This window comes from Mytilus trossulus, chromosome 1 (assembly GCF_036588685.1).
Source record: "Mytilus trossulus isolate FHL-02 chromosome 1, PNRI_Mtr1.1.1.hap1, whole genome shotgun sequence".
In the NCBI taxonomy this organism is placed as follows: Eukaryota; Metazoa; Mollusca; class Bivalvia; order Mytilida; family Mytilidae; genus Mytilus; species Mytilus trossulus.
The window spans coordinates 71,686,977-71,699,383 of NC_086373.1; the positions used below are offsets into that span (position 1 = coordinate 71,686,977).

The 12,407-nt window shown below is 32.3% G+C and overlaps 2 protein-coding genes across 2 annotated transcripts; both read left to right on the forward strand.

Annotated features, from left to right (window-relative positions):
- The first annotated feature begins 4,143 nt into the window (after positions 1 to 4,143).
- Positions 4,144 to 5,639, forward strand: LOC134684115 (beta-1,3-galactosyltransferase brn-like). The gene is made up of 2 exons (XM_063543395.1): positions 4,144 to 4,297; positions 4,494 to 5,639. Exons 1-2 carry the CDS (start codon positions 4,233 to 4,235, stop codon positions 5,473 to 5,475), a joined length of 1,047 nt encoding a protein of 348 aa, XP_063399465.1. The 5' UTR covers positions 4,144 to 4,232; the 3' UTR covers positions 5,476 to 5,639.
- A 3,147-nt stretch (positions 5,640 to 8,786) lies between these two features.
- Positions 8,787 to 12,115, forward strand: LOC134684105 (uncharacterized). The gene is made up of 2 exons (XM_063543384.1): positions 8,787 to 10,078; positions 10,808 to 12,115. The coding sequence occupies exons 1-2, from the start codon at positions 9,142 to 9,144 to the stop codon at positions 11,287 to 11,289; spliced, it is 1,419 nt and encodes a 472-aa protein (XP_063399454.1). The 5' UTR covers positions 8,787 to 9,141; the 3' UTR covers positions 11,290 to 12,115.
- Positions 12,116 to 12,407: the final 292 nt, after the last annotated feature.

Below are 12,407 nucleotides of genomic sequence, written 5' to 3' on the forward strand. Positions count from 1 at the left end.
ATACCTGGACATTATGATTTTTATAAAATGCATACATAAACTTTACTTTCGAGACTGTAGGTGACCTTTGATAAACCGAAAGTGCATAATTTCATTTAAGACCGAAATTGATATTCTTAAACCGGAAGTTGACAATTTTTCTCTTTTTTTCTGGAAAAAATATAAAGCATATTCCAGTCATGAATCAGTTTAAAGAAACCTATGATTGACGCAAAAAGTAACTTTTAGTTATCCGGAAGTAGCTTCTTATCAATAATTTTGAAAAAAAATTATGCAGAAAGACTTTCCATTGTTCTCTATTTTGTTCTCTGAACAATTGGTTTTTAATTCGGTCTTTCAATTTTTATGTGAGAAGACATATATTTTTCTTCTTCCGCCACTATTTTCTGACGGTGGTTTTTTGTTATGCAATATGTCGTTAAGATGTTTGGCATATGATATCGAACAGATTTAACAATTTTGAAAATGGCCCTGATAAGCCATATACTTTTAATTGAAAGAGTAATCTTCTAAATAACTGTTATTCTTGTGTGCAAATCTTCTCCGCAACCGCTAAAGTTAATGACAACATTATTTCACCAAATTGCTCGTTATATCCTCAAGGTCTCGAAAAATATTTTGACCGAAACAGTCTGGAAACTCCATATGAGAGTTATTTTCCCTTTAATAATTAAAATTAGTAAAATGTATTTTTTATATTGGTAAACCATATGTGATAGAGACTTAGGGTCTTTTGATATTACTTAAGATAAAAAGTTTAAAAACATCGGCAACAAATGGAATAAAGGAAAAGTTCACATATTATTGCATAGCAATATGTTATTTCCCATAGAGAGTATTAACAAAAGTTAGCGTACAATACATTCTTATACTGCATTAGTGCAATTAATCTTCAAAATTGAAGACTTCATCAACGACACAAACTTAGCTTAAACCAATTTTTTACTTTCAAATATTATAATGCTATACAATAAAAGGGTTATTGTATGAATAGTGGGGAATAGTGTTTCTCGTAGAACATTTACTCGCAAGCTCGTGCAAAATAAAATTCAACTCGGCACACTATATTACTATGCAGCCGCCGTTGTTATTTCACAGTTCATATTGCAAAATATAATGTATAGTAGTATATATTGGTCAGTTTTGCCAACCCAAAAACTAGAGGGCACAAGAGCGCACTCATATATGCGCATGCCCCGCCTCAAACAAAATATATAGCCCTTATGACGTCACCGGAAGTAAGGAAGATGAATTACGACGGATGCATGTTGACCATTTTTGGAGATAAAAAAAAACCAGTATGACATAGAACCATGGCATTTCCATTAGTCAACCCGAATGCACGCCTGCAACCTCAGGACTTGTCAGCATTATAGGTACGATCATTAAAGAAAAGCATGACCTTCAATTTAGAATATACAAATAAAAAAAATCAAATAGGTTAAATGTTTAAAAAAAATAAGGTAAAAAATATCAAGTATTTAAATTTTAAAGTCTATAAGTGTGCCTTAAGCAAAACTTGTAACTAAAACAATGGAAGAATTTTACCGTTACGTAACGAGCGAGAATTTTCTTTCGCTTGTTGAAAGCTACAACTGAGGCGCATTCAGGGTTCAACTTCACAAACGCTACACATTGCACGGATAATGGGGATGTGCACTGTTAGATTTATCATTCGTTTCGAAATTTCCGACGCCAAAAAGGAGGTCTTCTTTTGCTCGGACTTTGTCAACGACACGTACGCCGGGGAAATGTCTCTACCGATACTTCAATCGGCAGGGGTTTTGAACAAAGAAATCGCAGACATCATATATGAAAAACTGATTTACCTCAAAGTCACCAAATTCTAAGTTGTCCCCTATCGAATTCTCTTTGAGGGACGAAAATCTAAAGATATATCGCCCGTAAGATGACCACCTATTTTGCTTGCTGCATTTTCGCCAGAAACATATAAGAGGATGGTATACACATGCAAAAAGGGTGAAGGTGTTACAATGCATTTTATGTCGAAGGGTGTATGTTTGGCCACATGATCTTCGAAGACATATGAAAAACAAACATCAAAAATCAATCAGTACATATATCCCAAATCGAATGCATTTAGTTTAAAGACGACATTATCAGTCAGCAAAAACCATAACTTTTTACAATGTCAAAATAAGTATCGACAGATTGTACATTTGTGTAAAAAAGCAAATACTCAAGTATCGTTTTTGGTATGTGATACTCAGAACTACAAAATGTTTCTCGTATACTAGTACTCCGTTGGCATTCCTTTTTTATTCCAATAAAACAATATTTCATGTTTAAATTGAAGTGCTGAATAGGTAACACTTTTTTAATAAGTTTATTACAAGTATTAAAATTGAGAATGGAAATGGGGAATATGTCAAAGAGACAACAACCCGACAATAGAAACAAACCAACAGCCAAAGGTCACACCCGGATTGTGCCTTGATTTCTTGGCTCTATTTACCACATCGTTGCAAAAATTAGGATATGCTGTTCCGTTTGAAATAGGTTTCTAAAGGCCAAACTTGCAAACCGCATAGTTGTCTCTATCAACAAAATCCCTATCGTAATAATTTATCAATATTACATATAATACGCTCATTAAAACCCAAAATGTCAGTACAGACACGGGCATAGCAAACGACTTGTATTGTCCATTTGACTTCTATATATTTGCAGAAAAAAATTCTTAAAAATTCATTTTTTAAAATTATAAAAAAAATTCTTGATGTATGTTAATATATGATACGTACGAACTCTTACTATTAATTTCATAAATTTTGGTCAATAAATAAAAAAGTTTCCCATAAGGTCTCTATGTTAATTTTATTTTTTGAAGTGTTGATTACCTGATGGAGTAAGTATGAGTGGTGTAACGGCCTTCCAACCAACACAAAAAGTTTGTTAATTTGTACCATGTGACTTTACCAATTTCAATATTAAAGGACACCAATGAAAATAATCATCACTTCAGATTATTGATTTTATATCATAATATAAGTTGACTAACTGTACACAAACTTTTCATGCTTTTAGCATGGTGAGTTGCATAAAAAGAAAAAGGCTCTGAAAAGTTTTATTAAAAAAAAAGAACTTAAGTTAATATACATTAAGTTATTCATCAATGAGCACATATAGGAATGAAAACAATTTAGGAATATAAAAAAAACGTTTTTATATTTGATAAATTCTGTCATAACTCATGTCCACTAACATAAATAACATATGAAGGTAAACATATAAAACAATATTCATTTTCATATCCTCTGCCTATAAATTACCGTTTTACAAGTGTGTACTATATCTAATATTTTTGAAAACAGAAAATGGAAAATGCAGAATCTATCATACATGTCATATATAGAACAATTATAACAATCACATGACATGAAATCTTATCTTGTTCGTTGGTCAGTACAGGTCATCTTTATATTCAAATATACAAAGTCACATGGTACAAATAAACAAACTTCAAAAGCACATGTATGTTGTTTTTGTTTTGGTTGGAAGGCCGTTACACCACTTAGACTTAATCCATCAGGTAATCAACACTTCAAAAAATAAAATTAACATAGAGACCCAATGGGAAACTTTTTTATTTATTGACCAAAAATTATGAAATTAATAGTCAGAGTTCGTATGTATCATATATAAACATACATCAAGAAAAAGATTAATAATTTTTAAAAATGAATTTTTAAGAATTATTTTCTGCAAATATATAGAAGTCAAATGGACAATAGTACATAATAAAATTAACGGTATCAATTTTCTTGCACCAGATGCGCGTTTCGACAATACATGTCTCTTCAGTGATGCTCGAGGCCAAAATATTTGAAATCCAAAGCTTATATAAAAGATGAAGAGCTATAATTTAAAAGGTCCAAAAAGTATAGCCAAATTCGTGAAAGGAATCAGAGCTTTGCGTGAGGGAGATACATTCCTTAACTTATAATAATTTATAATATTTTGTAACAGCAAATTTTAATAACACAAAAAATCCGTATGTTCATGCCAGTACCGTGGCAATGGTCATCATGGATACATAACTTTAAAAATCAGTTACGATCGAATTCGATTGAACCTATTTACTGTATAGTGTCAATTCATATTTGCTATATATTTGTTCATTGCAATAATTTTGTACATATTCTTAAATCTAAACTCACTCATCCTGAAACATGAAATGGACTAAAGAATCAACCTCTTATAACTGACAAATGCAGTTTAAAATGTTTGATTACGATTATGTGTTTTTCAAACATCAAATTCAACGCAACACAAAGTACGTATTTTACCTCTGAATCACTCTATATATCTGATAACATTCAAATCATAGAATTTGGACATCATAACAGTTTCGTTTTTCTCTATTTGTAATTTACAACGAATTATCCTATTTAATATTAATACTTTATTCATTGTGTTTTGTTAAATCATAATGACAAGTTTTAGTGCAATTCTGATTTCTTTTTTTCCAGGCGTATACTTTACTTTATCTGCATTTTAGTCATCATAATATATCTATCCAACGCAAATAACAAAAGAGAAAATTACCACTTTGATTTTGTTTATAGTAATCTAAGTAAAATAATAGCTGAGATAGAGAAAACAGGTACAACATCAACAAAGCCATTAAACAATTTAACTTCATCTTATAGACTACTGAGAAATCCTCGTCATCGACAGTGCCAGTCAGAATCTTGCATGACTTTGGATATCATATACCTTATCAAATCTGCTGTTTTTAACTTTAGTCAAAGGAAAGCAATTCGTGAGACATGGGGCAAAGATGGAGATATGCACATACTAACAATATTCATATTAGGATATAGCGAATCAGTGCAATCACTTATAGAGACGGAATCAATAGTTTATGGTGATATATTGCAGTTTGATATGCAGGATATATATGATAATCTCGTGTATAAGACAGTTTTCTCTATTGCTTGGTTATGTGATTCTAACATCATTACGAAATATGTCCATTTTGTCGATGACGACCGGATGATTAATTCAAAAAATCTTCTAAAACTAGCATTAAAAAATTTACACAAGTTTGACATGAAAATGATAGGATATAAAGCTAACTTTGAAAACCCTTACCGCAGGAAAAATTCTAAGTGGTATATATCTGTTACGGACTATGAATTTGATGTATGGCCACCATATATAATTGGTGGTACAATGATCACAAATTTGCACGTGATAAAAACACTAAGGGAAGGGATACCATTTTCTAAAGTTATTCGAATCGAAGATGCCTACATCGGTATATTGGCAAACCTGCTAAGGATTTCATTGGAACATAATAAACACTTCACGCCATTCTTCATATCAGGATATGAACTGATTAACAAAATATCTAGTCCTGATTACCGCAGCTACAATACGATGAAAAGGGAATGGAAGGTTCTAAATTCAGTCAGCAATCTCACTATCCGCAGAAACGGTAACTCATAATGAAAAATCAGTTGAATTGAACATCGTGGGAATTACTTTAAGCCCATAATTTTAACAAAATATAAAATGAAACTAATTACTTTGTAAAAATAATTCATCTATGTAATAATGATTTGTATCTTCATTAGACCGACGACAAACAATAAAGACAACTTTTCTTTTAATTTTGAGCATGTCAAGTTTATCCGAATGGGTCTTCTTTGGTTTTTTTCTCACTTTATTATAAGACAGAACAATCAATCACTAATTTTCAGATTCATCAAAAGTGTAAAATTTAGTACTGGTAAGAATCGTTTTTGCAGTCAACTAGTACAAAGAAAACAACAAAATGTTAAATCTGCAGCTATAAAAAGCCCCTAGATGACACATGTAAAACGATTCAAACGATAAAACTAAAAGCAAACTCTACCTAAAAAATATTGAAAAAAGAAATGTGTAATCAAGTCAGAAACGACAACCACTGAATTACAGGCTCCAACTTGTGGAAGATATATTCAGAATGTGGCTCATTTAAAAATGTTAGCGGGCGCTAACCCTCTCCTAACAGTGTTCTCCAGAGATATTTTTTTTAGATAAAAATTACAATAGATGTATGTTTCATTACAATTCTTTATTCTGATTGGCGAACTGCATATCATTTGTTATTCCTCAAGCATTTGCATTTAAGAATTGAACGCTTCTTTTTTCACAAAAAGAAGCATTCAATACTTATAATTACAATGTCTATGATCATGGAAACACGAATTTTACAAAACATTTTATTTAATTCACATGTGCACTTTATTGTGGGACCACGTGTTATCATGAATGAAAAGTTTTATTATAAAGTAATAATTACATTAGATGTATGTTTCATTATAATACTTTATTTTGTCTGGCTAACTGCACATCACGTGTAATTCCGAAAGCAATTTGCACCACTCAATAAAACTTTTCCTTCATGATAGCACGTGGTCCCACAACAAAGTGCACAGGTGAATAAAATGCAAATATTACAAAATTCGTGTTTTCATGATCATAGCTAAAAAATGTAAATATAAGTATTGAATGCTTCTTTTTGTAACTTTATAGGATCGTAAAAGCGTTGACCCTGCGCACATTTTAAGAATGAAGCCCTACCGCGCTTTATACAAAATGTACTTCGGTCAACGCTTCTAAACCCCAAAGAAATTACTAAAAGGAGCAATTAATTAACATTAGTTTTATAAGTTGCTCTTCCAAAATGATATTTTTGCGTCGGTTGATAAACGGTAATGATTTTCTGGGAAAACCCACTTTCGATTCGGTGAATATGGAAGCATATTTAATTGTATCTAGGTCCAAAGTAATTTAAAATAAATGTTTAAGGAGGTTCGGGTGTAAACAAATATCAGAAAGAAAAATAATATGTTTCTTTCTTTACAAATTTTATTCGTGACATAAATAGTTGTTTCTTTATCATATGGTACAAAATCATTCAAAAAAATAAATTCGTGTTGGCGCCAGATTACTTTTAAAAATATATTTAGCATTCAAAACGATCCAAATTATCTCCCTGTGGTGCAAACATGTCATTTTACGGCATTAACATTGGGATATCTTTTTTAAGTCATCAGTGACCTATATTTTTTATATTATTATTTTCAAATAAGCTGCACTTAAACTAAACTATTGTAAAATTTTAACGATTTCTGTAATTTAGGCCTTTTTTATTTCGATATTACCTCGATTTCTCTTATTAGTTCAACAGTAAAAAGAATACCTTTACCAAGATGTTTGCCTCTTTCGAATGCAGATTGTGAGCGTAAATGAACGGTGACCCCATTTTGGAATTTAGTTTTTCTAATAAGTATAAGATAAAGTTCATTTATAGGTAATTATAGCGAAAACCAATATTAAAAAAAAAAGAATTTAGACTTGCGAGCCCCTTATTGAATTGACTAAGCAGGTTTGAGTATAGTTTTGAATTACAGAAGCAAGAAAGACTGCAAACGGTGAATAGGGGGGAGGTTTGTGCGTCATTCAATGTGAGGTTTGATTCACAAAACATATCTGGCCTTCGGTAGTATTGTTTTATCCCCAAATTTAATTCATTTATATTTTCGATTTAAGTGTGGCGTCCATTTTCACCTAACAAGTACACATTGTTTTAGGAGCCAGCCGAAACCTGCGACCGGGTGCAAGATTTGCTCAACTTGCTGACTGTCTATTGGTGGTTTTGGGCTGTTGTCTGCTCGATGATCGGATTGCTGACTCTTTCACACGTTCCCCTTCTCCATTCTCATGCTGAGTTCACACGTAATTCGAATTCGGTTCGCATTTACAAATTCGAATTAGTTTAATTCGCATGCGAAACCTTTTACGTCCTAACGTCAATTTTTATTCGAGTTACAATGCTCCTCAAATTCGCCTTACTGTCCACACGATATTAGCTTTTAATTCGTATTAACAAAAACGTATTTCTAATGCGAATTGACTAGTTCGAATAAGTTAATTCAAATCATTTCGAATTAAAAAAGAAGAGCGTGTGAACGCGTTAAGCCAATTCGATTCGCATTCGATTCGACTTCAATTCGAATTGAATGTCCGTGAAAACATTATCTATTATCTAAATATGCATTTAAGGCTTGTTTCACACACATGCAGGTAAATAGCCGAATCAAAATTCACATATCTTTGGTCATTATCGTTCTTTTCATTATATTTTACTACTCATGTTTGATATGAAATGATACCACACATAATGCATGCGTATAAACCGTGAAGGTCAGAACGATATTTTGCTTTAAACAAGAGAAAAAACCATAAGAAACAGAAAAAAGGGACTGCAATTTGAGAGTTTAAAACACCTATATTGAAAACAAAATATATCATTTCCTTTGGTTTTTTTCAAATTCTATTAATGCAAAGTATTATGAAAAATGCTCTTCCTGAGAGTAGAAGGAAAAAAAGAAATAGAAATGAATAAAATAAGTATGAAAAATAGGACAGTATGAATCGATTAAAATTTTAAATTTTCATGCTCATTAAATTCCTATTTTGGCCACGAGCATCACTGAAGAGACATGTATTGTCGAAATGCGCATCTGGTGCAAGAAAATTGGTACCGTTAATTTTATTGACCTTTATTTCAAAACGACGATGTCATAATGAACATGTTTATAGTTTCAAGCTGACGTGAACACAACTCCATTGTGATTTAATCTACGATAACACACAACATAAACCTAGTATTAGTAGACGGAAGCAATGATCAAGTACTATAGTATATATACCATGGTTCTTACGAGTTAACATATTTAAACAAACGAATCCGAAGGATGAGTTTGTTTAAATATGGTAATGAGTAAAACACATGGTATATAAAATTTGTTATATAAATAAAATGATTGACAGCTTTGAAGACCTTGAACTAATATTGGAAATTGGTCACGTTACAGTTTTATCCAATGAAAAGTAAGCTCGCGCAAGTCACTTTTGCGCCTCGTGTATAATCTGCGTGTTTCATTTAGAAAGCCCGCCGCAGAAAGAGAAAAAAAATGGCAGAAATTCCCGATTTATTGGATTTTGAAGAAAGCGAACTCATAATAATGGCAGCTGAAATGGAAGACGATGTTCATTTATCACAAATTGCAGCCGAAATAGAGGAAGATATTCAATTATCTCAAGTCGCGACCAAAATCGAAGATGAGATCAAGTTGGCAGTCTGTTCTCAAGAGATTGAGGCCGACTATTTTGACGATCTGGCTATTTCTCAGGCAGCCAGCAAATATATTGGATGTCAATTTGACAATTTCACAAGCAATGAAAGTATACGATGTTGAGGGCGAAGAAAATTTTGACTTGGGAACATTTGAACTTGGTTATTTGGCCCGGGAACCAAATACCAGCGGAGTCGAAAACCCCATGAACCCAGGGATTAATCGTTTCTCTACATGTGTTTCTGCTGACGAGATCGATAAACTAATAATTTCGCAAACCAACCCGAATTCACGAAAGAACACAAAGTGGGCTATAAAAGTGTTTAATGAATGGCGGGCAGCTAGAAGACAAAACGGTGTTGAAATAACAGATTTGTTAACAATGGATGTTTATACGCTTGATTATTGGCTACAGAGATTTGTTTTGGAGGCTCGAAAAAAAAACACGGGAGACGAATATCCCCCGAAGTCGTTGTATTACATCGTCTGTGGTTTAATGAGACATTGCAAGGACAACAAATTATTTCATGTTAACTTCTTTGATGAAAAAGACGGCACATTTGCACAATTTCGCAAAGTGCTTGATGCAAGAATGAAATATTTGCTGGCGAAAGGACTGGGGACTAAACAAAAAAAGGCCGACGCAATATTGGAGGAAGATGAGGAAATGTTGTGGTCATCTGGCGTTTTTGGACAATCAAATTCAACAACACTTCAGTATACTGTTTTTTATTATGCCTGTAAAATGTTTGGCTTGAGGGGTAGGGATGAACATAGGAATTTGCTATGTTCTCAGTTTGAACTTGGAGAAGACGGAAAGGCGAAATACATTAGATTTATTTGCCGTAACAACAAAACTTTCAACGGTGGTCTGGCTCATATGAAAGTTAGCAACAAGGATATAAAACATTATTCTAATGACGGTAAGTTTTGTTTTATTGTTAATTATCAAGATATCGTACTGTAAATATAATGATTTTGCATGTTGTTCCTTTCATTAAAAATGCTAAAACATGTGCAATTAAGAATTTCTTGGCAAACTGCTTTAACTCGTTATTTAATGAATTTGAAACTTTATTTAATTATTTGATTATTCATTGATGAATCATATTTTTAAGGCTTAGATTACCAAACACTAAACAGTAAAAAAGTAATTAGGGAGCGTGAGAAGTGTATTGTGAAGTTCCATCTATTTGATCACTAACAAATTCATGTTTTTTACGATATTTTGTGTTTGCTCTGTCTATCATGACCGACGAAAAACTGCATTCTTTACAAGAGTTAATTCCCATCCACCGCAAGTTTTAAAAGTGAAAATGCAAAGCGCAAAGCCCGTTATCGTATTTAAAGTGACAACATCAACCGAATCGAACACTTCTGTCATATTCGATTTGATACAGGAATTTTTGTATGTAGAAAATGGTGGATTAAACCTGGTTTTATAGTTTAACTCTCAAATTGCAAAATACTCATGAATAAAAGACAATGTAACTGCTTTTAATGAAGATATTTTTATCACTTTTCGAAATTGTGCAAATCGTGGAACCCCTCTGTTATACATGTACTAAGTTTACCTACGGTAACTGATTATTTCTTGAAATCGCCATATATACAATATTTGTATTATTTTTAGTTTTATAATTCATTTTCAGGACTTAGGTGTATGTACAACATTTTTGAGACATATCTCAACATGCTTGGTAATGATGGATGCTTTTATCGAAAACCTTTGGCTTTGGTCGGAAACACAATCCGGTATGGAAAGCAGCCGCTTGGTGTAAATAAACTAGAAGAGTTAATGAAAGAGATGTGTCAAAAAGCGGGCTTAACTGGAAATTACACAAATCATTCTGGGAAGAGGACGTGCGCAACAGCATTGTACAAAGCAGGATTAGATGAACAAACAATAATGGATCGTACTGGACACAGGTCGTCAGCTGTAAGGGCATACAAATCAAAAACTGATGAAATAGAGCAAATAGTGTCTTCTGTGTTTAATCCACCAAGTATTGATACAGTTCATGTTACCCTTAATGAATTGGAAGTTAAGGAGCCAGCTTTCAAGTGTACAAAACTGGAACCAGTCAAAACTGAAAATTCCGCAAATTGTCGTGACATTTCAACACGCCTATAATGTTTGAATGATATTACTAACACAAGTGGAACTGTAAATTTTAACAATTTCAATTTTTCTTCTACTTAAACATTTGTTAAAAGAAAGTTAATTTGAATTTTCCGAATGGAATAGTTTTTTATTATTATTTTTTTTCAAAACTGAAAGAAGGAACTTTTCGAATCTTTTTTCAACTTACGGGAGCTAGTGAAAAACAATTTTTGTTTTGAGTTTAAAACATGTTTCTTGCGATGTGTTGTGTTACAAAAGACTTATTGCTTTGTGTTACAAATGAAACAAATAAATGTTCATGACCTTTCACTTTTTTTTCTGTTTCCAAAATATTTCAGAGGCGGATATCTTTCAAAAAATGGGATGTAGCTTCAGCCATGGAATAACATGAAAATGGGTATGTTGTACCATAGCTTAGCTCCGCCTTTATTCCTTTGGATTCTAGTTGAGCTGCATATTTAATTAGCAAATATGGTACAACATAAATTTGCATATATTATACCATGGTTTTCCTTCGACACACTTTTTAAGCAAATTATTTCATTAAAACATCAAAAGAAAACATCCAATTTATGTTACAATAAAATTTACTTCGTCGTACGTAAGTTGTTTATGAATATTCATGACATGTGACCATTTATCCGCACTTAAAACCCGTGCGGTCACCTTTCTGACCATCGACTCTCGCTATAGCCTAAAGTAGACACGTGTATTCACGGTTGATTTAATGTGAATTTGTAATTGGAATTATGATATTATTGTTATCATGTTTGTATGTGATACATACAATGTTGTATCATATAGAATTAAACGTTATAGCGAGTAGCACACCTACTTTATGTCGTTTGTTCTGTGTTAAGGCCATATAATATTAATTACTTTATATTCGGACGAACGTAGTGAGGGGGAATATAAGAAAACATGTTGTGTCGTACGTAGTTCTCTTATATTTGATATGTTTCCATCAGTTTTAGTTTGTAACCCGGATTTGTTTTTTCTCTGTCGATTAATGAATTTAAACAGCAGTATACGATATTTCATTTGTCCTTCTACAATAGTGACTTCAAAATCCTAATCATTTAGGAAAGAATTGCCAGTTTTGTTTGAGGCTTATATTAAGACGATCC

Excerpts from the sequence above, each read along its gene's own strand:
- LOC134684115 (XM_063543395.1), top strand. The coding sequence starts at position 4,233 with ATGCAGTTTAAAATGTTTGATTACGATTATGTGTTTTTCAAACATCAA. Across the intron at positions 4,298-4,493 it reads CAAATTCAACGCAACACAAA|GCGTATACTTTACTTTATCT; the intron begins GTACGTATTTTA and ends CTTTTTTTCCAG.
- LOC134684105 (XM_063543384.1), top strand. The coding sequence starts at position 9,142 with ATGAGATCAAGTTGGCAGTCTGTTCTCAAGAGATTGAGGCCGACTATT. Across the intron at positions 10,079-10,807 it reads AAAACATTATTCTAATGACG|GACTTAGGTGTATGTACAAC; the intron begins GTAAGTTTTGTT and ends ATTCATTTTCAG.